The sequence below is a fragment of the Pyrgilauda ruficollis genome, unplaced genomic scaffold (assembly GCF_017590135.1).
Source record: "Pyrgilauda ruficollis isolate IOZ18807 unplaced genomic scaffold, ASM1759013v1 scaffold7, whole genome shotgun sequence".
Taxonomy (NCBI): Eukaryota; Metazoa; Chordata; class Aves; order Passeriformes; family Passeridae; genus Pyrgilauda; species Pyrgilauda ruficollis.
Genome location: NW_024528821.1, coordinates 11,192,231 through 11,215,570, shown reverse-complemented (window position 1 = coordinate 11,215,570; position 23,340 = coordinate 11,192,231). Strand labels below are relative to the sequence as shown.

General features: G+C 44.5%; 2 protein-coding genes across 11 annotated transcripts in view; both read left to right on the top strand.

The window, feature by feature from the left end:
* The window catches only part of MAMLD1 (mastermind like domain containing 1), an 82,332-nt gene extending 73,932 nt beyond the window's left edge, over positions 1-8,400 (top strand). For both annotated transcript variants that reach the window (XM_041485250.1, XM_041485249.1), the window contains 3 exons: positions 4,768-4,914; positions 5,834-5,915; positions 6,204-8,400. In XM_041485250.1, the coding sequence (XP_041341184.1) occupies positions 4,768-4,914; positions 5,834-5,915; positions 6,204-7,222 (1,248 nt within the window). In that variant the 3' untranslated portion in view covers positions 7,223-8,400. The remainder of the gene's footprint in view (positions 1-4,767; positions 4,915-5,833; positions 5,916-6,203) is intronic.
* A 12,150-nt stretch (positions 8,401-20,550) lies between these two features.
* Positions 20,551-23,340, top strand: part of MTM1 (myotubularin 1) — a 42,038-nt gene continuing 39,248 nt past the window's right edge. For 8 of the 9 annotated variants that reach the window (XM_041485160.1, XM_041485158.1, XM_041485155.1 and 5 more), the window contains exons 1-2: positions 20,551-20,615; positions 22,756-22,907. The gene's annotated coding sequence lies outside the window, so the exon portion shown is untranslated. Of the gene's footprint in view, positions 20,616-20,738; positions 20,826-22,755; positions 22,908-23,340 lie in introns of those variants that run through there. The other variant, XM_041485154.1, reaches the window with a different exon arrangement.

Genomic DNA, 23,340 nt, shown 5'->3' with positions numbered 1-23,340 from the left:
TAGTTTGAAACTAGTATTTGCATTTTCTCAGCAGAGTACAGAACTCCCTGTTTGTAACAGATGTTCTAAAAATACAGAACAAAACTTGGTTTGTGAAACTTCACCCCACCCCCAGGGAATAGCTGTCCCTGCCACGAGCACGGATTGTCCACGAGTCCCCAGCCCAGGAGCCAGGGCTTTAGAGCAGTTCAGGAGTGGCTCTGCTCAAGTCCTGTAGCCATGGTTTTCTGGTTGTTTCTTGTGTTTCTTATTTTCTATGTGATATCATGGTATATACTTCAAACTAAGTTACCTTTGGTTGCCAAAAAAACCCCAAACCTGGTGGAAAAGCAGTTTGTCCCACTCATGTACTTGGAGCAAACATCCACCATGGGTGCCCCATTTCCTTTGGTCTTCTGTTTTTATGCTGTGGCTCATCTCAACAGCCCTTCTGGTTTAAGCTCTGAAATCACTGGATTCAGCTGGATGCCCCATTGGATGTAGAGGGAATATTTCTCAAATCAGCAGCGTCTTTTGAAATGGAATAAACTTTTTTAAATTCAGGTACTAGAGGTATTTTAAATTAGCTCTTTTTCTGTTCCTCCACTACTGCCAGTGCTTTCAGTTAGGAAGTGCAGCTCTTCCCCAGCTCTGCAAATATCTACTGAAATTTGCAGTGCTGCTTGCCTCTCTCTCAGTAACCTTGCTGTGACCTGGTTATCTATTAGAACCACAAAGAATTCAGTCTCTAATTAGTCCATCTGTTAACTATTCAAATTCATGACTTAGTTTTATTGTCTGAGCCTTTGACATAATGCTGAATGGTCTCACCTGGCAGCTTATTTCTTATAAAGCAAATGTGCCTTTCTGAGAGCCATTTTGGTGCAGATAACTGTCTTTTCAGCACTGGACAAATGAGACTGTCTAGCAGCCTGCAGTCCCCTTCCTGCCCTCACTGAAAAAAATGGTACATCTCCAATAGCTCTGGGCTTAAGTCAATACAGTTTAACATGTACAATTTCTTTGTTATATTCTTTGGAGTTACACTGTAAGAGCAGATGAGAAAGTTTAATAATGATAAATGAGTTTAGTATTTTCACATAGTCCTAAAAACAATGAATGCTCTTTATTAAAGATTAGAGGGTTTTTTACATGCTTACCAAAGAGTGATTACAGCTCTGGTTCAGCTCTTCAGAAAGTCTTGCTTTTAAATTCTTTTTGGACTGTTTGTTAATGAGGATTCAGAGGAATTAGGGGCCATAAATTTACTCATTCTTGCTTAAGTGAAGCCACAAAGCGATTACTGGATATATCACCAAGTATTGAGGACTGAAGGTTATCAACCATGTTCACCCAGAACAATTCATCTCCACGCTTACCTGCTGCAGCTGTGGGTTTGCTGATGATGGGGCTCGAGCTCGTCGGTGGGTTTTTGGAAGGATGTAGATTCATAAATGTCCATGGTAGGGCTCAGTGTGCACGCTTTCCATTCAGCAGCTGCCTGTTGGTTGCTGTCCCAGGCCCAGGCTGGCTGCAGCTGGGGTTGGTGACCGCGGGGCACTGGTTCCACTGGGCTGGCCATGGCCTCCACAGGGACACTCGGTGCCTGGACAGTGACTGAAGCATTACACATTCCTGCAAGCCTGGAGACCGACTCTCTTCTCCCTGCTCTTGGAACTAGTCCATGAGATACTAAGTCAGAGCTGTGCAGTTTTCCCCAAGGCTTTTCTGAGCAGAAATTGCCCCATTGGGAAGCCCAGGGAGTGCTGCAGGAGCTCTGGACCTGCCGTGACACTTTGCCTGGCAACAGGAACACATGTTCTCAAACTCACTCTCCAGTTCCAGGTCTGTGTGCTGTGCCAGTTAGTTAGGGATTCTGCCCATTTTAATATGAGTTTGGGGAGGGGAAAATGGAGAAAAAAACATGATACCCCCATTCAAATGCTGCTTTTTTTTTTTTTTTTTTTTTTAAGTCAAAGAGTCAGAACCTCCCATAGCTCTCTACACCCTCCACTGTAGCTGTACAGCTCAGCCACACAGACCCTTGGGTGGGAACATCCACTTTCAACATTCCCAGCTTTGGCAGCAGAATCCTCCTCTCTTTGCTGTCTTCCTGAATTTATAATGGTATAAAACCAAACTACAGACAAGTCAAGATTATGGCTGCTTTGGCTTGGTTTTACTAGGGGAAGGAAAGTGATTTTTCTTGGGAAGTGATGAAAAGGAAAAATGTTTAAAGTTCATTAACCTTTGGTGCAGATTGCAGTGTCCTTTAGACTACACCATAGCTATTCTTAGTCATGACGTGCGAGTGGTTATTTTTTATTGTACAGGAATACAGTAGTTCCCACTAGTGGTGAAAAGAGAGAATTTTTTCCTTTTCCTTTCTGTTTTTCTTTTTTTGTCTTAACCTAAACGTGAACTTGTAGAAGTCAGGATTTCGAACTCACTCTTTGGCTTCTCAGCTATGCTATTTTGTCCTAATTTCCCCAAAAGCAAACTGCATATCTCTGGATTGTTTCTTTACTGGCTAATTAAGTGTTATACAACTTTGCTCTGAAAAACTCAGCAACCCATTTGGTGTATTTGCAAATGAACTTTGCTGATTGTCATTATTGCTATAGGGTGCCTGCAGAAAATCCCATATAATTAAGCAGTTGTACTGCCACAGCACAAGAGCTGCAATTAGTAATGTGATTTACACTTCTTTACCATTAGTAATATGGAAACATCAACATTATTTTCTTGATGATGTTTAGGAGAAATTAGAATGAGGTGGACATGATTAGGAAAAGAGACTTTTATGTTATGACTTGTTAATGCAATCGCCCAGAGCAAGACATCAGAATGATTGTCCTTGCACTAAAACTCCTTTGCTTCAGTAAGCACAGACCCTCTGTGCACCACAAGACAAGTTTGGAGGAAATTGGATAGATGGCAGGGATTTTGGTGGTATGAACATTTCAGCATCTTTCATGTGCAGAGTACACAAACTGAATCTCTCCACTTTCAAATATTCCCCCAGAGGCAATCTGCATTATTCAAAGCTTAACTGTGGTTGCAGAATTCTGTCTGACATGAAAGCAGCCTGCCAGTTTAAAATGAACTTTCATATTTACATCTGTAGTAAATCATATTTACTTTTTCCTCCCCTCCTCTTTTTTCCGTGGGAGAGAGGGAGTAAAATGGGTAGGAGGGAAGGGGGAGGAGGAGAAATGTCCAGCAGAATTGTAAGCAAAGCACCAGTAATAAAATCTAGTCTTACGAGGCTGCCCATGAATAGGAATGGTAATGAGAGCAGTGATGAGCTGCAGGTTTGTGTCTTTTAGTAAATTATCTAGCAGGCATTTACATTTCATCAATTGTGCTTTTGCATAATAGACCAAAGTGCTACAACAAAAGGAGGCACCATAAAAATGAGTAATTTCAGTGACCTTCTTGGTAATCCCTCTTAGAAAGAATGTCTTGGAAGGAGTTGGATGATTCCTCATGGTGAAGCCTCTGTGGAAAGGTGCCCCAGGCTCAAGGAGCTTTCCTGGTGACAAATGCCTTTCAAGGCTTCCTTCTGGCCCCTCTGAAAGAGGGCTCGTATCCTGTTTTCTCCAGCTGAGCATGCTTCTAATTGTCAGATGTCAGAAGGCAACAACCATTTTCTTCTTGCTTATCTCCTGATAACATTGATTCTCAAACAAAGGATGTGGGCTTCCACTCTGAAAACAAAGGAAGCATGGCCCAGCTAAGGATGCTGGATATAATATACATACTTCTCCCTTCCAATAATAACAATACATCATAAATTATGTAGAAGCTGGATGTGAAAACAGAGAACGGGGAATACGCTGGTGCTGCTGTTCCTGGGTACAGCACTCACAGGATCTTGTCCTTAGGAAGGCCTTGATTTCTTCCCTCATTTTTCTCTTGTATTTCCCTGAATACCTGCCAGCTCCGAAGATGTTTAGCATTCAGTATTTTTTAAATTCTTTTTCCATTTTGGGTTGTGTCTTTGCCATGTTCTGGTGAATTATTTTTTCTCTCCTCCCCATTGTGCTCTTTCTTTGGAGGCAAGAGCTCAGCTGTCAAAGTCAATTTGGATCTTTCACTGAGGACTTAGAAAGAGGCTGGTTTGTGCCAGGCAGGAGCAGGGCTCACTGCATTTATTACTGATTTATGCCTAGGCATGACCTGGCCCTGCATTTTTGTATGTTCTTCTGTCCTTTCACAGTGACCTCTTCTTGTTCATCTGCTCTTGAAACCCACAAGAACCACCTCAATCCCAGGCCCACATCTTCCTTATCTCTCTGGGTCCTGGGTCCGATGGCATCCTTTCCATTCCTTTGCCTTTAGTTTGCTCTTTTCCTGTAGGTTTTTCCTCTACATTCACATGCCAAATCCTACCCTGATACAACTTTCCTTTCCTTCTGTATTTCAGTAGAATAGCTGGAGAAGTTGAGAGAAATGTGATGCTTTACTCCCACCCCTCTGCCAGCCAGGCAGCCCTGTGACTGCAGCAGTGGCAGTGAATGGGTCCCATGGCCTTGGGCAACACACGAGGAATTTTGGTTTAACCTTTAGCTTCTCTCACTTCTTCTTGTGCTGATCCTTAGAAATCAGAGCACTCCCCCACCTCTCACTGTCCTCACTGGAACACACCAGGCCATGTGAGTCCGTGAGGTGTTTTGGCCTTGGGACAGCTGAAAGCTGAAGAGAGGGCTTCAGTAGAGAGGCGAAGGACTTCTGTTGTTGCCTCCCTGATGAGATTCACTTTCTTTTTTTCCTCTTTCTTGGCAGGATCAAACCCCTGGCATCGTTGCCAGATTGCAGGAGCCGGGCTCCATCCCGAGCGGCGGCTCCGTGCCGGCACCGGCCACGGTCAATGGGTACACGATGAGGAACCATTTACTGAAGCAGCAAATCATGAAACGGCAGCTGATGCAGGTACGATGCCCAGTGCCTCTGTGGGTCACTGTGCTCTCCACCTCACTGGGAAGGACAGGACTAACTGGAATGAGGAAATGATCAGTCAGCAAACACTGAGAGTGACTCTGGAATTGCTAGGCTGAGTCAGACTAAGGCTGTGGTGAGTCTAGCATGAAGCCAAGAGAGGCCAAGCCCAAGTGCTGCTCTGCCAGAGTTGAGTACAGATTTGCCCCCTCATATGCAAGGGAAGGATTTGGTCACCTCCATATCCCTGATGTCATTTTTGGTCAGCCACAGAGTTGGGAGGAAAGATGCAGAGAAGGGAGGCTTGGAAAGTGAATCAGCCCCAGAGAGATGTTCTCAATGCTGGCCTTTCTCTCTGGTTCCCTGGGGATTTAGCAGAGCAGATGTTCGGCTCTGTTGGTCACAGCTGCTGCCCACAGCAGGGATGTGAGTGCAGTGCTGGGTTCTGGGGCTAAATGGAGGGAGACTCAAATCAGGTCACCTGGACTAGCCCAGCAATGCCTTGCTCAGGGAGCACCTGCTGTGGATCCTGTGTTCTGGTTCGAAGTGGCAACCAGCACTCAAGGGGATGGTGCACATGGGCAGAGCTTCCAGTGGCAGCACACTTGACTCGTAAACTGGTGAACACAGGAGTCTCCATGTCCATCCAGCTCCCCTTTGGCTGCCTGCACAGCATCTGCTGAAGGTTGCAGTTCCCAGTGCTGGGCTGGCATCAGGATGCCTCTGCAAGAAGGGGAATGTGAGAAATTAAAATTCAGTCTGAAATGAACTGTCTGGGCTGAGTCTCATTGGAGGAGGGGGGTAAAGGGTGGATGGGAGAGGTTGCTAATGATAGTGGGTACACTTCAAGTGTCTGCTGCTCTTTTGGTTGTTAAAACACTGTAACTTCACTGTTACTCCTCTTGTTTTCCAGGAAAAGCAGAGACAAAACATGCTGGGAGTAACATCTGAACAGAGGAACTTGTTTGCGGCTCAGCAGATAAACCAGTTTCAAGGTAAGGAAGGAAATGGCCTGAAAATGGTCTGAAAATCCTTGAGGTGCCAGGGCCTGGTGTCTGGTTAAATAGAGACACTTAATGATTCTCTGCCCTGAATTACAAGCATTTTGCATTTTATCACATATTGTGAGATTCCGGTATCCTTATGGCTCCATTGAATTCTGTTACAAAGAACACAAAGGAGAAGCCCCCGTGACATGAAAGAAAGAGCAGCAGTTTTTAAAGGTTTAGCCATGTTCCAGGGTGAATCTGTGCTCACCAGCTAACGTGTCTCTTTGTCCACAGCCGTGCAGCAGCCCATTCCTGCTGACTGCAACCAGGTGATTCCTGCTCCTCCGCCCAACCACCGCATGCTGCCGTCAAACCCAGCCATGCTGCAGAGCACCTTGGGCTCTGGCATGGCCTCAGCCACCGCCAGCCAGAGCAGCGGGACGATGGTGATGATTCCACACAACCCTGGCAAGCAGCAGGGGATTTTTCCACCTAATTCCGACTTTAACATCCCGCTGCGGCCAAGCCAGAACTCATTAGGGATGAACTCGGGGTGCCAGACTGTTCACAGCCACTCCACTGTGAGGCCGGGAATGCCAATGGGAGGCTTCACTTCTGGCTCCTTAGCAAATCACTCTGCAACTCAGCAACACTTGAGGCAGCCGAGCATGCCAAGAGTCCCCAGCGTCTACCCCAACTCATCAGCCCAGATGTGGACGCCGACTACAGTGCCAAGAATGCCAAATCAAAGCCAAATGGACACCAGCATGCAGCAGTTTTCTGGGAACACAGTGTTCTCCAAACAGGGCGTGAGGCCCAGCACACCGGGTCAGGCGTTCTCCCAGCAGGCTGTGGTGCCACCGAACCAGATCGCTCCTGGCATCCAGGTCAGGCAGATGCAGAAACTGAGCATGGCACAGTCTGGCCAGGGCTTGAGCTCAATGAGTAATCAGAACTTGAGACACAATTTAACCAGGGGACCGTTGCCAGCTATGAATGTTATGAAATCGTTGCCCCAGGGAGTGTCCAGTTTTAACCACCTCAACGCTGCCCCGGGCCTCGGCCCGCCAAGCTACCCTTCCACTGGGCAGCCCGACGCCTTCAGCAGGATGGGCAGCACTGCTGAGCTGCCCCAGTACGACTTTGTGTCCCAGCACAGCAATTCCATCATGCCTGCCAACTGCAGCGACACTGACTTCCTCGACTCCCTCATGAAGAACAGCAGCAGCAGCAACGACGAAGAGTGGTTGAACAATCTGACAATGATAGATGACATTTTGGGACAGCATGCTCAAAGCTCTGGACACGTTTAGCTCGGAGAGAAGCAGCCTCGTTGTAAATAACACACGTATGGCTTTGAACAGAACAGACAACCCGTGAAAGCCACTGCCTCGTTCAATACAGCGGGAATAGACCCAGCCAATTCTTTGCCTGCATCAAAGTTTAATATTGGCAGTTTTTCAGATGACTGTACATATTTGAATATTTTGTAAATTATGTTTTCCTAAACCTTAAATGTAGAAGTATTTATACTTCTTTGCTGGACTCTGTAAATAAATCTATAGCATAACTTTTGGTTTTATTATAGGGATTTCATTATACCTTGTTATAAATATGCAAATAATATTGTTAGTTTCAGTAATACTGTGTATTACAGCATAAAATACTTATGTTTTTGACATAACTTAACACATGATCTAGAGGTGTCATTGCAACCAGACTAAGCAGAAATCAAATGTGGCATCTATTCTCCCATATCAAGAGGAAAGATTGAAAAGTTGCATTAAAACGATAAATAAATAAAAACCCTAAAAGGAGCTGCTGATTCCCTCGTTGCTTAGTCTTGCAGACCAAACCTGGTACACAGGTCCCATCCAGGCACGCAGTGCATTCAGGGATCTGCTTGCAGAGATCCATTTGCCAGATCCTGGGCGTGTTCTCAGCTTGACACTCTCCAGTGGGTCGCTGTGGCAGCGCTGTCCTGCAGGGAGCGTGGGCTGGTGACCTTCAGTGCTGGTGGCGTGTGCCTGGCGTCGCAGGCTCGGCGTGCTGTGGCCCATGGTGGCCACACTGGACAGGAGGTGCTGGGCAGGCACTGCCCAGCTTCCAGCCACCGAACCCTTCAGAAAAAGGTAGCTCTGGTTTGTGCACCTCTGCCATGTATATTTGTAGTGTACAGGTGATTTGTTCCTGGTTTTAAGGCTTTTCATAATTTCTGTTTTAATGTAAGACTTTTTTCAGGGGAAAAGTCTACAAACATTAATAGTTAATTTTTGATGTTTTTCTGTCAGCTACTATTGTCCTCTGTATATTTAAGAGTCTGTTTATAAAGGATTCGCTGTACTGTAAACTTCTTAAAATGTTCATACTTTGTGTAATCATATTTTAATAGTCACGTCATACTTCGCAATACATTTGTAATATAACGTCAGCTTCAAGCACAGAATGTTTTTTTCTTCATACCATAATAAACTGCCAGGGGAAAATTGCATATCTTTATGTGCTCATTTTTCAGCTGCAGTGTTTTGTACCCGCAGATATTTGAATTAATTTGATTTGTCCAGGATGCTACAACGTCAATCTAATAACATGTACAAATGCATGTGTGCTGTTGGTAGGAGCAGTGGGCCAGACAGAGAGTTTAAGCAGGCTTTAATTTTATTTTAAGGTGGGATTGCTGAGGCCCACTGTCCTTTTCAAGTATAATTATATGTGAATGTGAAATTAATCTCTGTTGGGTTTTTTTTTTTACATAGCACCATGTTTATTTAAGTGACAGTTCTTGTGTGTAAATGCCAAGTGTGAGACAGTGAGAAGGGGACCTTGCTCATTCTGTGACACCTGCAAAGGCAGCGGTGGGTACAGAATGTTATTCCTTTGACATAAAAATTGTCTTATAGGAGAGCTGGTGCCTGTCCTGGGGGAGGCCAGGCTGAGAGGAGGGGTAGGAAAGAACAGGAAAACTTCAGCAATGTTAAATAAATAACAAATAGAATCTGGAGCTAAAATTGCCTTCATTTAACTGAGGCAGACACGGCCCCAGCTTCCCAGTGGAGAGGTGTTGTTGCTGCCCTTTTTCTGACAAACGGCTTTGACAAGTACATTCCTGTTCTGGAGTGGGTCCTTCCAGGAGCCTCTTCTCCAGAGGCAAAGGGCAGAAAAAAGCTCCTGAAATCAAAAATGAGAGGGGACAGTCAGGGTTTACAGCAGCCAGGCACACGCTCTGCTGCTGCTGCGCCGGTGGGCAGGAAACCTCCCTGGGTACAGCCGGCCCAGGCTGGTCAGAGATCCTTGTGGCTTCCGATGGCAAAGGCAGATCCCACAGAGACACAGGTTTTGAGGGGAATGACCCCTAACCAGCTTCATCTTGAGTTTGACGTGTACTTGTATGAAACCAGGGTGAGGAAGAAAAAAAGCCAGTTTTTCCAGCAAAGGAAACCAAACAATTGCCTAAAATATGCTGTAGAACTCAGCAAGAGTCTGAGTGAGGCAGAAATGCTGACTTGCCTCTGGACAGCAGAGAGGGGGAGAAATGCCCATGAGTGAGTCTGTGGTGAGGACAAAGGTGAGTTTGTTTGGCTGTGAAAACTGGCACCATTTCAGCAGCTTTTCTGTCGGGAGCTGTATCCTGCCAGGGCACAGGGAGCTTCAGGGAGTGGCAGGTCTGACACAGATCGGGGATCCAGAGGCACTCAAGCCCTCCAGGCCAGCAGCACAGCAGCCACTGATGGCAGAGAAGGCTACTGCCCACATGCTCCTCTTCGGGATTTTAATAAAAACAGCCAAAATGTCCCCTTTTCATTCTTCATTTTGTTTGTGTCAATACACACTTCATCTTTTTAGCTCTGCATGATTTGGGTTACAAACAGTGTGGGGAGGATGTCTTCAAAAGCTAACAACTGTTTCCCACAGAATTTTTATAAAACAGTTTATCTTGTACCTCTGTTATGTACGCATTTGTTTTTACTCTGGTTTTTTTGTCTTACCTTTTCAGCTGGTAGAGCTTTTCACCCCTCCATATCCCATTCCTCATGCCTCAAGAAGGAATGATGATCCTTCCTTGCCACAGAGGTGTTGTTGGAAGAAGAACTGGACTAAGTATAATTATTATTGTCTTGCTGGTTGTATTTGTAACTACTCTTTAGTAAGCATGTCTTTTGGGGAGTTGGCACATAACCACAATGACCAATGCCCTGCTTGGGTTGCAGCCCAAGTACAAGGCTGCAGCCTCTCCCTGGGTCAGCTTGGGCTGGAGCACAGGCACAGGGAAGTGCAGGGCAAAGGCATCATGACCACAGACAAACATTCCAGCAGCTGGAGTACCAGCACTGCAGTCCTGGTTGGTGTCAGGCTGTGACAGTTAATGACAATTAATTGTCTGGTTTTTCTGAAAAAAACCCTCTACACCTTTGTCTGTACTTTGCCTTCCCTTCTCTCAGTTTAAAGTGTGAAAATGCCCAAAGTGTAATCCTGCCTTCACTCTGACAGTCTGTGTCATTAAGGCACATAGTTACAGCTAGTAAGGGCTAGTGAGGTATAGGACTAAACACATCTGCACAGTTCTCCTGCTGTATTTACTGGAGCAGCAGATCACCCCACAAGATGAACATGGACTTACACCGTGAGCCAAATTCTGCCACCAGGCAGTGTAAACACACAGTAGATCTCCTGAAGGCAGTGGTACAGTATGGGTTTTATACAAACATAAATAAGAGCAGCATGGGGTGCTCTGGCAGTGCAAACTGAATTTGGATTTCTAAAATAGTTACAAGGACCGAAGTGTCTGACAGCACTCACTGTTGAATGCCATCATTTATTTTCCACACAAGTTACGTCACCAGACTGCCCTCATAATTATGGCCATGAAAAAACAGAGGCAAGGCAGTAAGCTTTTCCTCTTGGATTCTAAAATAACATCAAATGCCTATAAAGTCCAGAATTTCCAAAGACCTGAGCTCACTGAAAGCCTCTCTCACTGAAAGATTAGTAGCATAGGTAAGCCAGACTTACTATGGAAAAATTCTCTTTGTGGATTGTATTAATCTAAAGCAGCCCATTTATAACAAAGGAAAAACTGAAAAACACACACTTTCCTATTAGACAGTAGGCAGGGAGTGCCTAGGAATAGATGTCATGGGAGCCTGGATCAGACCATTTCCCTGGGAAGCATAGCCCTGACTTATGCAGAACCTGAGCCCTGCTGCTCAGTGGCTCTCCAGGATTGATTACATGTCTGTCTTAAGAAGCTTTCAACAAAGGAAGCTGCACTGATGTTGAAGTGTAAGGTCAAGCTCCCCTCTTGTGTAGGATGTTGTAAATCAGGAGCTATTCCACTGCCTGCTGCAGGGTAACCCCTGATTTACACCTCTCTGGGAGCACAGCAAGCACCTGGCAAGAAGCTGGCACTTGTCTCATGGTCCTGCCTGGATGACCCTGATGGTGGGAGAGGCGCCACAGATGGCCAGGGTGGCCCCAAGGGAGGACTTGTTCCCTGCTGGTGCTGCAGGGCAGCAAGGACACGGGGAGCAATGAGGCAAGTGGCCACTGCACCAGCTCTGCCTCTCTGCTGCTGCCTTCTGCGCTGACGGGCAGGTGGCACACGCTCCTGGGGGGACACTTGGCCCTGGCACATCTGCCCAGACAGTTTTTCAGGCTGAGCTCATGTTTTGGTGCTAAACTCCAATTTAAAGCCTGTTTCCTTCTATTCCCCAGTACAGATATAGATACAGATAAATAGATAAATATATAGATACAGGTATAGAGATAGATAGATGATAGATAGATAGATAGATAGATAGATAATTAAAACAAACAAACAAAACCTAGAAAAAAGTGAGATGTTTTAAATACTAATAAGGGTCTCTCCCGGGCAAGCTAAAACAGAAGTACTGGTCAGCAGATGCAGGAGTTCCTGAGAACTTATGACTCTGCCTGGGCAAGAGGCCTCCTGTGTACAATCCTGCATGAAACCAGGGACAGGCAGGTTATTAAAGCAGCTGGGCTGAAACCGCTGGAGCTGTGGTTAATCACAGCCATGGTTGTGTTATAGGTGAGTAATGAAATGGATTAAAGGGAAAATATTATGTATAAGTTACGAGAAGTTTTGTAGATGTATAGTTATGTTTCCCCCCCCTTGAATTGTTATCACAGATGGCCTGGCTTGTCGGGGCATCGGGGAGGGTCAGCTTGTTGCTGTGGCAGCACCTGGCCTCCAATCAAGGATGTAGGGAAGTGATCTCCACCACTGGACAGCGAAGAAGGAGTCGATTGACAAGACTTTGGGAGGGGTTAAAGGTTTAAAGGGCGGAATTGATTGTGTGGATGAGCACATGGTGGTAGAATCCTTTGTGCTGTATTATCTTCTCTAGTCAGTCTTCTGGTGTATTTTTTGATAAGGCTATAATAAACCTTCTAAATTTTTGGAAGAGAGTATAATTTCTCACAACAGCTACGTGCCGATTGAAACGAGCCCCATCACAGCAGTGATTTGTCCCCACAGCCCAAAGGGCCCATGGCTGAGCCCTGCTGCCACTCTCAACGTGTGTCAAAGCCAAAAACCACTGAGAAGCTCCTGAGGTTTGTGCATCACATTGTTTTTGTCCTTATCAAAGCTTTTGATGCTGCAGTTTAATGTCTTTAACCAACTTGGCTGGAGAAGAAAAAAGAAATGCCCTTTTAAGCTTAGAGTTGGATTTGTATTTAAAAAGGACATTTTAATTGTTCTGGTGTTGCCTTAATCCCTTTTCTAGGAGTGAAAAGACACCGTGTGCTGACCCTGCTGGGTTCCCTGTCCTGGAGCTGTGCTGTGTTTGATGGATGACTGGGACAGACAAGACCTGGAGCAGTGGCAGGGATGGTGAGAGTGGCCTATTTTCACTCCCTGAGAGGAAACCAGCCCAAAGCTATAAAGTTGTGAAATCTCTTTTTTGTTTTGCTGATATAGAGCTGTGCTTGACTATCGAGCTGCAGAAATATGCTTTGTTTCAAGTTTACAGACTGCTCCTTGTCAACCCTGCTGGCTTTGTATGGCAGCCAGGGAAAGAGAATTACCTGGCAGCCCCTTATTCCTTTCCTCTTCTCAGCCCATAAATTACTATTCTCTCTCAGCTATTAGCTGACTGCACTATTTGCCTAAGCAGGTCCCATTAACCCCCTGTTTGAGCCTTACAATCCTTAATAAATATATATGTTTTTCTGTGCTCTTTCAGGATAGTTGATGATGTCCATTAGCAGTGGGGGACCACGAGGCACAAAAGGCTCAAGACTCGAATCCCAAAGATATTTAGGTGCCTAATGAGGCAGGCAGACACCAGTAGGATTTTTCAAGTGTAGTTAAGCAGGACCAGCAGCCACGTCTCATGGGCAGTGGGTTGTGTGTTACCACCAGTAGCTGTGCAGATCCGGGAGGATAAACTGGTTGTTTCTGCATGGCTTGTTGTGGGTAAAAAGGGCTGTGAGTCAGGCCCCTTGGTGTCTTAATTTTCCAACCATAAGAGTCAGTTGGCTAATTCTGGCAGGAATAGCATGCAGCCTGGCAGGTAGGCAGTGGAGGATGAGCCATGGATTCCACCCTCTCCTCTGTGCAAGTTCTTTGCTTTACTCAATACCTTGTTCCAGCCTCTGTGATGTGGCACACCTGGCCCTGCCACAGGGCTTGGGCTCCCACAGAAAACATGAGCAGGTCACTCTTCTTGGCCAATATTCCTGCCAACAAACTCTTCAAAAGTGCCACCTGTGCATCCTGAAGGCAGGTGGAGTCCTAGTCCTGCTTCAAACCTGCAACTCAAACCTGACACCTCTTGAGCTTCTAATGGATCATTAATTGTACCCAAGATGTAGTGAGACACCATCTGCATGTCCTGGCATGAAATCAGGCAGGGAGACTCTTTTCATGTTCTTGCACCTAGAAGTTTGATCCCAGAATAATGTTTCCATTTTAATTGTCTGTCAATTTGTAATTCCTCTTGTCAGCATCCACAATAAGCATGAGAAGTTTTGCCTCTGGCTGTGGCAGTATTTATAGCTGTAGTACCTCTTGTCCACATCCTGAAATCATCCTCAAACTTAAACTCTGAACTATCCTAGAGAGCAAATATATTCTTTTATGTATTTTTTTTTGTATTTTTTGCAGTGCCCAAACAATGAGACCCTAATCTCTAGATGCTCCCATAAATCTACTAATAAATAATAGCTCAACGCTGAGATTAACACTGCTACACAGAGACCTTCTGATTTGGTACATTAACTTCTTATTCTTTTCATGCTGTGAATGTAAGCTGTAGCTGGAGATAAAAAGTGCTGTGAAGATTACTGTAAGTGCTCTGATCTCCTGAACCCTGAATGAGGGTCACTGTTGTATAATAAATTGCATTAAAATATAAATGAAAAGAAATCGTGTACAATTTTTCCAGCAAGAATTATTCACAAGAAGCTTCATGGAAGAAATGACTGCATTAGCTCCAATAAAAGCCATTATTTCTTTCAGGTGGCTGCTTGAAGATTTGCTAATTGTGTGAAGAACCTATATCATCACCTGATGTGATATTCAGGGCTGCTGAGACCCCACTTTGTCTCAGTGATTTTGCAGAGCTGAGAGAGGGTTTGTTCCACTCATTAGAGCAACCAAAGAAATTCTGCTTCATAATTAAATTATTTTCTCCTATTCACCAGAGTGTAAAGATGTGCCAGGACAAATGATCCACAGCAGTATGGCTCTTTCAGTCCCACAGGACTGATCCTTGGTCCCACAGGACTTAAGAGAAAGATCTTCATTGATTGCTGCAGTGAAGGCTGCTGCTAGCACCATGAATGCCAGTTCGTTTTAATCCTGCCCGTAAATGGCAATATTCTCTAACAATGGGAAAGAAAACTGCATTTGAAACCCAGTTTCTCTTCTTCCCACCATGACATATTTAGGCAAAATGACTATGGTGGTGCGTTTTCTTTTTCATTATAGATTAACACCCCAGAATAACAAGATTAGATCCATTTTGCCTACAAAACATGGTAACGGAAAATTTGAATTAAACCAGAATCAATAAAGCATGAACTTTGGAGAACTCAAAGCTCCTTTCAGTTCCATGAGGTATGATCTGGCAGCCTCTGCTGACAGAGGCTTGAATCCAGTAAGAAGGTCATCACTAACACCTGATAGTGAAGAATTTCTTCCAAATTATTGGATCAACTGGGCTTTAGAGAAACAGAAATCAGTAAAGTTCTTGTGAGCAGTGGTGCCTAGAACAGCTTGCCCACTCATTGGCTGCCTATGGTGCACAAGCACTTACTGTGGTTGACAATATGACAGCAAATACTATCATGGAAATCAAACAAAAATATTATCTGATCTAAATAGATGCACTATTCAAAAGAGAAAAGGCTTTCAAAATGCTGGTCTTGCTGCAGGCTCTCTAGCTGGTCTGTGACCCGTTGCCATTCAGCAACTGCAATCTGCTGTCTGGAGCTTGTCTGAATTTTGAAGCTACCTCCTCTTTGTTGTGGGATGACAGCTGAAAGGGGCTGTGTTGTGTTTTCAAAATTCAGATATTCCACTGTGAGTAGGAAATGCTGCCTTCCTGTCCTGCCCTATCAACTGCTGTGACTCCTGAGCGATAAAACAAAGAGTATTTCTGAATGGAGCATGTATTAGCTCTGCTGTGACAGCCTGTCTCTGTTGCACTCATTCACATACTAAAAATGATGCCTAAAATAATTCTTACATGCTGAATTGTGAGTGATTCAGACACTATTGTAAAAGCTTCACATGTTAAACCTTCACATGTGTGGACCTTGACAATAGGAGGGGGTGTTTGGGGGTCCATCTTGCACAGTTTTCTTTCACTGATAAAACTGTTTGATACCAAGATGCTTTTGCTTTTACAAGGTGTTTTAACTTCAGCCACTTCACTCCTGCAGTCTCAGCTGCCTGAGTTGTGTCACTGGAGTTCTTTCAGGATTTGGATGAAACCTCAGCCCTTCACAGAACTTCAGAGCACAGAGCAAAAGCAAAGCACTTAACAGGTATTAGTCTAAACGGTCCTTCTCTTTTACAGCTATATTTATACATTTAACAGATAATTTTATATTGCAGTTTCCAATAGAAAGTGTACTGGAAGCTTATGCTTTTGTGTGTTATTTATTTTGTGTGCTATTTTGTGTTCTTTAAGATTTTCTTCTATTTCTCTTAAGCTGTAGCATTGTTCTACTAGAATTAATTCCACTAACAGATCAGGTAATTCAGTGGATATTACTAGCTTCCATTTGTTTGGTTGTTCTAATCCAAATACTCCAGATTTCTTAAAACCTTTATGTACTATGCAAATGTATGATACATTAGGTATGATACGTGTGAGAATGAGTTTGCCTTTCTGTGAAATGCAGCTATTTCTCAAATAAAACATACTAACTGCTTCTAATATTTACATACAGAATATAAGGGGGGGGTGTGCCTACATAAATATAGGACCAACACATACCTGATACTAATTTCCCTTGTCTTTGAAGACAAGGAATCAGTGTGTGTCTAGTGGTGACAGCAGATTTGTATGTATTTATGTACATACACATAGACAGGTATATATTATATGCATCAGTGCCAGGTTTTGGTGACAGCAGTGCTGTGTGTGCAAACCCAGATATCCAAAAGCCAGCTATCATCTGCCTGAAATCACAATAACAAGCATTCAGTCAGTGTTTCTGAAAGTGCTTCCCAAAATACAATTGCTATTTCCAGCCCTTGGGAGTCGCAGGATCCAGAAATACAAGAAACCTCTTATATAACTCACCTTATTGCTATCGTGAGTCAAGCAGAAAGGGGCAGATTTTTTTTTTTAGGGTGCTATGCGTGTCTTATTTGGTGACATGTTACTTGATAAAGAAACAATTAGGCTAATTGAGGGGAAAGCTAGGCAGAAATAGGTTAAAGAGGTCTTAAAGTACAGCTTAAAAGAATTAAATCTGGACGTCTTTATTTAGCAGAGACAAAAATAAACATCAGGTTAGCAAACAAAGGACAATGACAGGAAACAAAGGGTGTAAGTAGTACTATGCTAGAAAAGCAAAAGAATCACTGATATACCATATCTATTCTAATATCTAACTCATAAAAGTTTTAAAAAAAATGTACACATGTGAACATACAGACACATCTATGGATTTGTGATGTTTAACACTGTAGTGTCCTTTCCATTTTATCTGTCACAACAGCACCTGAAAACAGCAGGAGAAAATTACTGTGGTAAATGGACATAAATCATCCTTAACTTGACCTATGGGCTTGATTTAAAGATGCAGACTCCTCACCTCCACTTAGTTTTTTTTCTCCAGAATAGGAGGAAAATGAGTTAATATTATTATCAGGTATTGTTGTGCTCTCAAACTGCACTTTGATATCATCAATCTCATAATACCTTAGTTTCCCCTGGCATCTCAGTTTTACATGTGTATTTATTATTTGCATTACCATAGTGCTACAAGAGCCTGGTGTGTATCAGGGTCAATACTTTTTATACTTTATAAACTATGAAATTAGAGAACTGAGGAATACAGGCAGGAGAGGCAGCATAATGAACTGAGATCCTCTATTGTAGACACTGCAAGAAGAAAAAGTTTTAAGGAGAGGTTTTAAGGAAAATTGCCAGTAACTTTTGGGCCGTTTATAGGATTCTTGGAAATAAAAGGCAGCAATGAGAATGCACAAAAGAACATGTTTAAATGTGTTACAAATGGGCTGTGAAAGCTGGCATGTGAGCTGATTGGAGCTGCAGTTAGATGTCAGCAGGGAATGGAAATGGCAAGCAGACAGGCTGCCAAGGCCTTCCAAAGCAAAGACAGGTAGGTAAGGATCCACATGATAGAGTAGGCTGAGCCAGCACAGGGAGGAAAAGAGTGGAATAACACGGTGAGAATGACAGACTTAGAAAAATGGTCACTGTAGTAGTGTTCTCAATAAATATGAGTAAGACAAGGTTATATTTTTCAAGGCCAAGGGAAAGGATGTTGCAGTAATTGAGATTTGAGATGATGGGAGTTTTAGCTACATGGACAGATTTAGACATAGTCTGACCATAAAGGGCTAGGGAAAGGTCTGAGTCAAAGATGATTACATACAGGCAGATAATAGCATAATAGATAAAGTAGAGAGTACTTGTGGGAGAAGGCTTGACACTATTTTAACTCTACTGAGCTGAAAATGACATTAGCATTGTCAATTAACCAGTTTTTATCCAGATGGTGCAGGGATTGGAGGGTGGAGTATTTGTGTGCCGTCTGGGCTGACTACAACCGAGGCACTGTATCCTGCAGTACAACAGTTCGAGGAGCAGGCTGAGAAATACAGAGAGCCTAAACATCCCCACACCCCACCTTAGTAACAAAATGTTCATAACGTTAATAATTTATGCTCTTGCAGATCCAAGGAGCTATTGGGTGAATCATCAGTCAGGGGACTAAGCACATCTCTTGCAGTTCACGTCACCTTTGGGTGCCTGACCATGCATGTGTGGGATTCACAGGACGATTGTGACTGAGTGCGGTGGAAGATGAAGTCACACAGAATAGTCGTAAGAAGGTACTAGAGATGCAAGCTAAAGTTTTTTAGGAAAGCAAGTCAATCTGCATTGAGAAGGCATAGCTGGGAAAAACAAATGAGTGGAAAAGGTCATTTGAGCTGTGGTCATAGTACACATTATCTGGGGATAAAGTGTGGAGTGGCTAGAGCACAGACCCAAGGAGAAAGACCTGGTTAATACCGACTGGAAGCCAGAAGGCATGTAAAAAACAGTCCCTCAAAAATGTGCCAGTCTTAGAAACGTTGGGGGAAAAAAGGGACAGGTCAGTCACTGAACAAGGGTGAGTATTTCACTTGACAGATTCAGGTGGAATAATAGTTGTGATCATTAAAGGTCATATGAGCAAGAGGCTGTTTGAGACTTTGTCGTCTGAAAGAAATGCAAAGGGCATAAGCCAGGTTGGAAAAAATCTAGGACAAAACTGATGGAAATAAATTTATGAGAACATTTGGGAGAGCACTTTTAGTGATCTGAGTCATGAAGTGTCAGAAATGAGTTCTAGTTCTCATGATGACAGAAAAACCTTTAAAACGTGATTTGAATGAAACCTTGAAACAATGATTAAGTAAAGAATCCTCTGTGTGTACACATACAAATGTGTGTAGACCTATACATACATACATATATATATACACCACGCTGGAATACATCAAAGCAAGACTTCAAAACTGCATCAGTGGATTTTTTAGCTAATCTTTGCTGAGAGGATAATGCCAGAGGCAAAGGTATATCATACCAGAAGACAGCAGACAAGACTGCTTGCGTGAATGAGGTGAACATTTCATCTCCTTTTGCTCACTGCTTACTCCTGCTGCTTATTCATATAAAACACACAGTTCCATGCTTATTGTAGGAAAATATTTTTCACTCCAGAAACATTTTTTTTTTCTGTCATAAGAGACAGCAGCCCAGTTCCCTTGTGTTTTTCTGGGTTTGATTTTCTAAAGTTTTTGGAATTCCACATGTAAATTGTTGATAATAAAGGTGACACTTAAAAGTAATGCATAAAATTATTGTCAAAATTACTGTCTTGTGGCTTCTTCTGAAAGTACTTCTTGCCTTGTACAAACGCATGGTTCACCTCAAAGAGCCTTTAGGTCAGAGTCAGCTCTTCAGATGGTGTAACTATTAGTTCATAGAGAAGAAATAACTGCCAGAATGAAAGTGGATGAAGACTTTTCCAAGAAGACATGGAAAAGCAGAGGTGATATGGTATCTTTGATACAGTTGTTGGTACAATGCTGGTGAACTGGCAGGGGATGATCTTCCCCCAGAGGAGCCAGAGCCAGTGCCGGCCCTGTGCAGGTGTGAGGGGAGCACTGCCGGCTCTGTGAGGGCTTCTTAATCTGGGTATGGAGCTCCTAACTGCTCACAAAGGAGCCCAAGTTACTTTTTGTATTATTTTTTTTTAAATCTTTTCTTTGATCAGCTCTTCTGTGGTATACAGTCTTGCAAGCAGGGAGGAATTGTCCTTCCACTAATGGGGGACTAAGTTAGAGTTGGTCACACCACTGAAGAAGCTGGACATTGCTGTTTTGTAGCTCAAAAATATGATTTATGACATCCAAAAGGCTTGACAATATCACAGACCCCCTTTCCCTGAGAGCAGAGACCATCAGACCACAGAGAGTGCCCCGATCTCCACCCTGCCCTCCAGACACGCACAGCTGCTCCCTGTACAGGGCCAACAGGCCACTTTATGGACAATTTTTATTTCATTTTAATTTTACATGAATGGTACCACTGCCATTTTCATCACCAATTCTTTTACTTCCTTTAGCATAGTGTTTATTCTTATCGTTTACTCCTTTTATTATAGTGTTCATTGGTGTCCAGGGATCATCCAGAAGGCCTGGGTTGTCTGATCACTCCATCTTCCTTCGGGACCGCTCTGCGGGGGGGACGGCGGCGACCACAGCGACGGCCACAGCCCGAGCGCCTCAGGGCGCCATTGAGCCCCGCCCGCCCTCACGGCCTGAGGGGGCCGCTCCCGCCCGTCCTCGGAGCCCCGCCCCGTTCCCCACAGCCCCGCCCCTCGGCCGCAGCTCCCGGCAGCCCCGGCGGTGTGGGAGGGGCGCGGACCCGTCACGTGAGCGCCGCGTTCGGGCCCGCGGCGGCGGCGGCTGCACGGGAAGTGTCGGTGAGTGCCGGTGCGGGGCTGCTGTGTGTTATTGGGGCCCGGCAGTGCCGGTGCGGGGCTGCTGTGTGTTATTGGGGCCCGGCAGTGCCGGTGCGGGGCTGGGGAGAGTCACTGGGGCCCGGCAGTGCCGGTGCGGGGCTGCTGTGTGTTATTGGGGCCCGGCAGTGCCGGTGCGGGGCTGGGGAGCGTCACTGGGGCCCGGCAGTGCCGGTGAGTGCCAGTGTGGGGTTGCTGTGTGTCTCCAGGGCCCGGCAGTGCCGGTGCGGGGCTGCTGTGTGTTACTGGGGCCCGGCAGTGCCGGTGTGGGACTGCTGTGTGTTACTGGGGCCCGGCAGTGCCGGTGTGGGACTGCTGTGTGTTACTGGGGCCCGGCAATGCCGGTGTGGGGCTGCTGTGTGTCTCCAGGGCCCGGGAGTGCCGGTGTGGGACTGCTGTGTGTTACTGGGGCCCGGCAGTGCCGGTGCGGGAGCCCGGCTTTGCGGGAGCTGTGTGTCCGTGCGGGGCCCGGGCAATGTCCGTGGGTCTGGGCAGTGTCGGTGGGGCGCAGCGGCTGCCGGGGCTCGGTTGCCCGGGCTCCTTGTGGCCGCTCGGCTCCGGTCTCTCCTGATTCCCACCCAGGGTGCAGCATCCATCTGGGAACGAGACATTGCTGAAGTGTGGCTCAGCAAAGACACCTCTGAAGTGTAATTTTTACCTTTCCTGTTCAGTCCTCTTCATGATATGAAAATAACCTGAGTGCTCTTGATTCGCTTTCAGACCTTTAAGCCGCTGTAGTGTTCATTTCTGACTGGCTTAAATTTTGTTCTGAGGCATGTGACTTATTTCAGTGCTCACGACTGAAAAGCTGAAACCTTCCATTTCAGAGGAAACTTCTTAGTTTATTTAAATCAAGAAATTATTCTTGAAGATAACAGATCTTCTGCTTGCTGGTTTTTGTGTTGTGGCAGTCAAAAGGCATGTTTTCTACTTTCTGTGGGTGGTGGATTTTGTTTTGTTGGTGTGGGCTTTTTTCAGATGTGCGTGTTTTAAGAGCACAAGAAGGGTATTAGCTTTTTTCACAGAAAACCCCATTTTTCTTAGTGCTATAAAAGCAGCATAGGCAAACTCAGTGTTAAAATTTTGAGAGTGTTTAGTTGTGGGTCTGTAGATTGGGTTGCCACAATAGGCACTGACAGAAACTGGATGTTTAAAAAGTAGCTTGGCTCTATGGCACAGCTCCTTTTCTGGGCAGGAATTGTGCCCAGTGTAGTGGTCATACATCTGTTTATCATTAGCCATATTCAAAGGACCAGGTATCTGATGGTACAGCAATGGTATGATGTAAAACCAGAACCTCTTCCTTGCTACAGTTTTCTTTTTGGAGTTAATTTGTATTTAGGTGGTTAAAAAGGTTAGGCTGTACATTTATTAACAGAGTTTTAACACACGGAATTTCTGGCGCTGTATGTGACTTCATTGTGTGGCAGGTGTCCCAGGAGATGAGCTATAGAGCTGCTTTCAATAAAATGTAGAATTCTCCCTTTTTGCACTGTTTATCATTCTGTGCTTGGTCAGAAGGAAACTTGCAGAAAACACTCTCACTGAAGACATGGGCATGTAGCATCATCAAGGTAGATCAGACCCTGTGCTATTGTATTCCTCTATGTAGAGTTACAGAGTTAAATACCAATAGTTAATTCAGACTGCACAGCTGATTTAATGAGAAGTAACTGTAAAACTGTAGGTATTTGTGAGTTGTTTCAAAGAACACAAAATACTAGTTTCTCTAAGAACTTGAATTGGGTAGAAATAAGTTTTTTGTTTCATGGTCTATTGCTTCTGACTTTGCCAAGTTACAGGGCTTTTCATATGAAAGTCATTCCTAAGTGTGTTTGGGAAAGGAAACTGATTAGCAACATTTTAAAACCAGTCCTTAAGAGTTTTAGAAGAGAAGGTTCTCAATTCCACCTACTTGATGCCAAACCTCCTGACATAAGGTAGCACATAAAAAGAACTAGTACTGTTTGTTTCCTTTCTCCAGATTGTTTTGATAGCAACTATTCTGGGATTTTGCTTCCTTTCTGAAGTTTTCAAAAGTAATGTCAATTGAAATTTTCTGGCAGTGCTAACAATGTCTTTCTACCTGTTCCATTCCTGTTAGGGGCCAGCTACAGCACAAAAACCAAATGTTGCTGTAAAGTTGAAGGAATGAACACAAGTTTCCTGACATCTGACACTGAAGTGTGCATCTATGCTTTATACAACTGAAATGACTGGTTGAAGCTGGAGACTTCTGAGCAAGAGAGAACAAAAGTAAGTGCCTTTTAGTAGACTGTAATACACTTTTGTGTAAGATAGAATGTGTTTTTTCCCAACCATATGTAAGTAACTCCTGTGCGACGTTATTGCATGTAGTGAGTGGAAAGGCTGTACAGCAGAGACTGGGATGTCACTGGCCCCATCAGTGTGGGAAGTGTCTGAGTTTCTGTGTCCAGCCAAGACCCTGCCTGCTGCTTGAAAGAGAGCACCTCCAGAAGTGTCGTGCTGCCCTGTGAGTGACTTAGGCAGGGTAGTCCCAATGTCTTCTTTCTTAGGGATGGAATCCAGCAATGATTTGTAAATTACTTTGTCATAGTCTATGAAATCATAGTCCACTTAGTCTGCTTTTTAAAGCACAGACCAGCTCAGAATGGTACTTTCTCCTTGGCATTATGTGTATTCATGTAGTGGAAGATGGAACTAAACA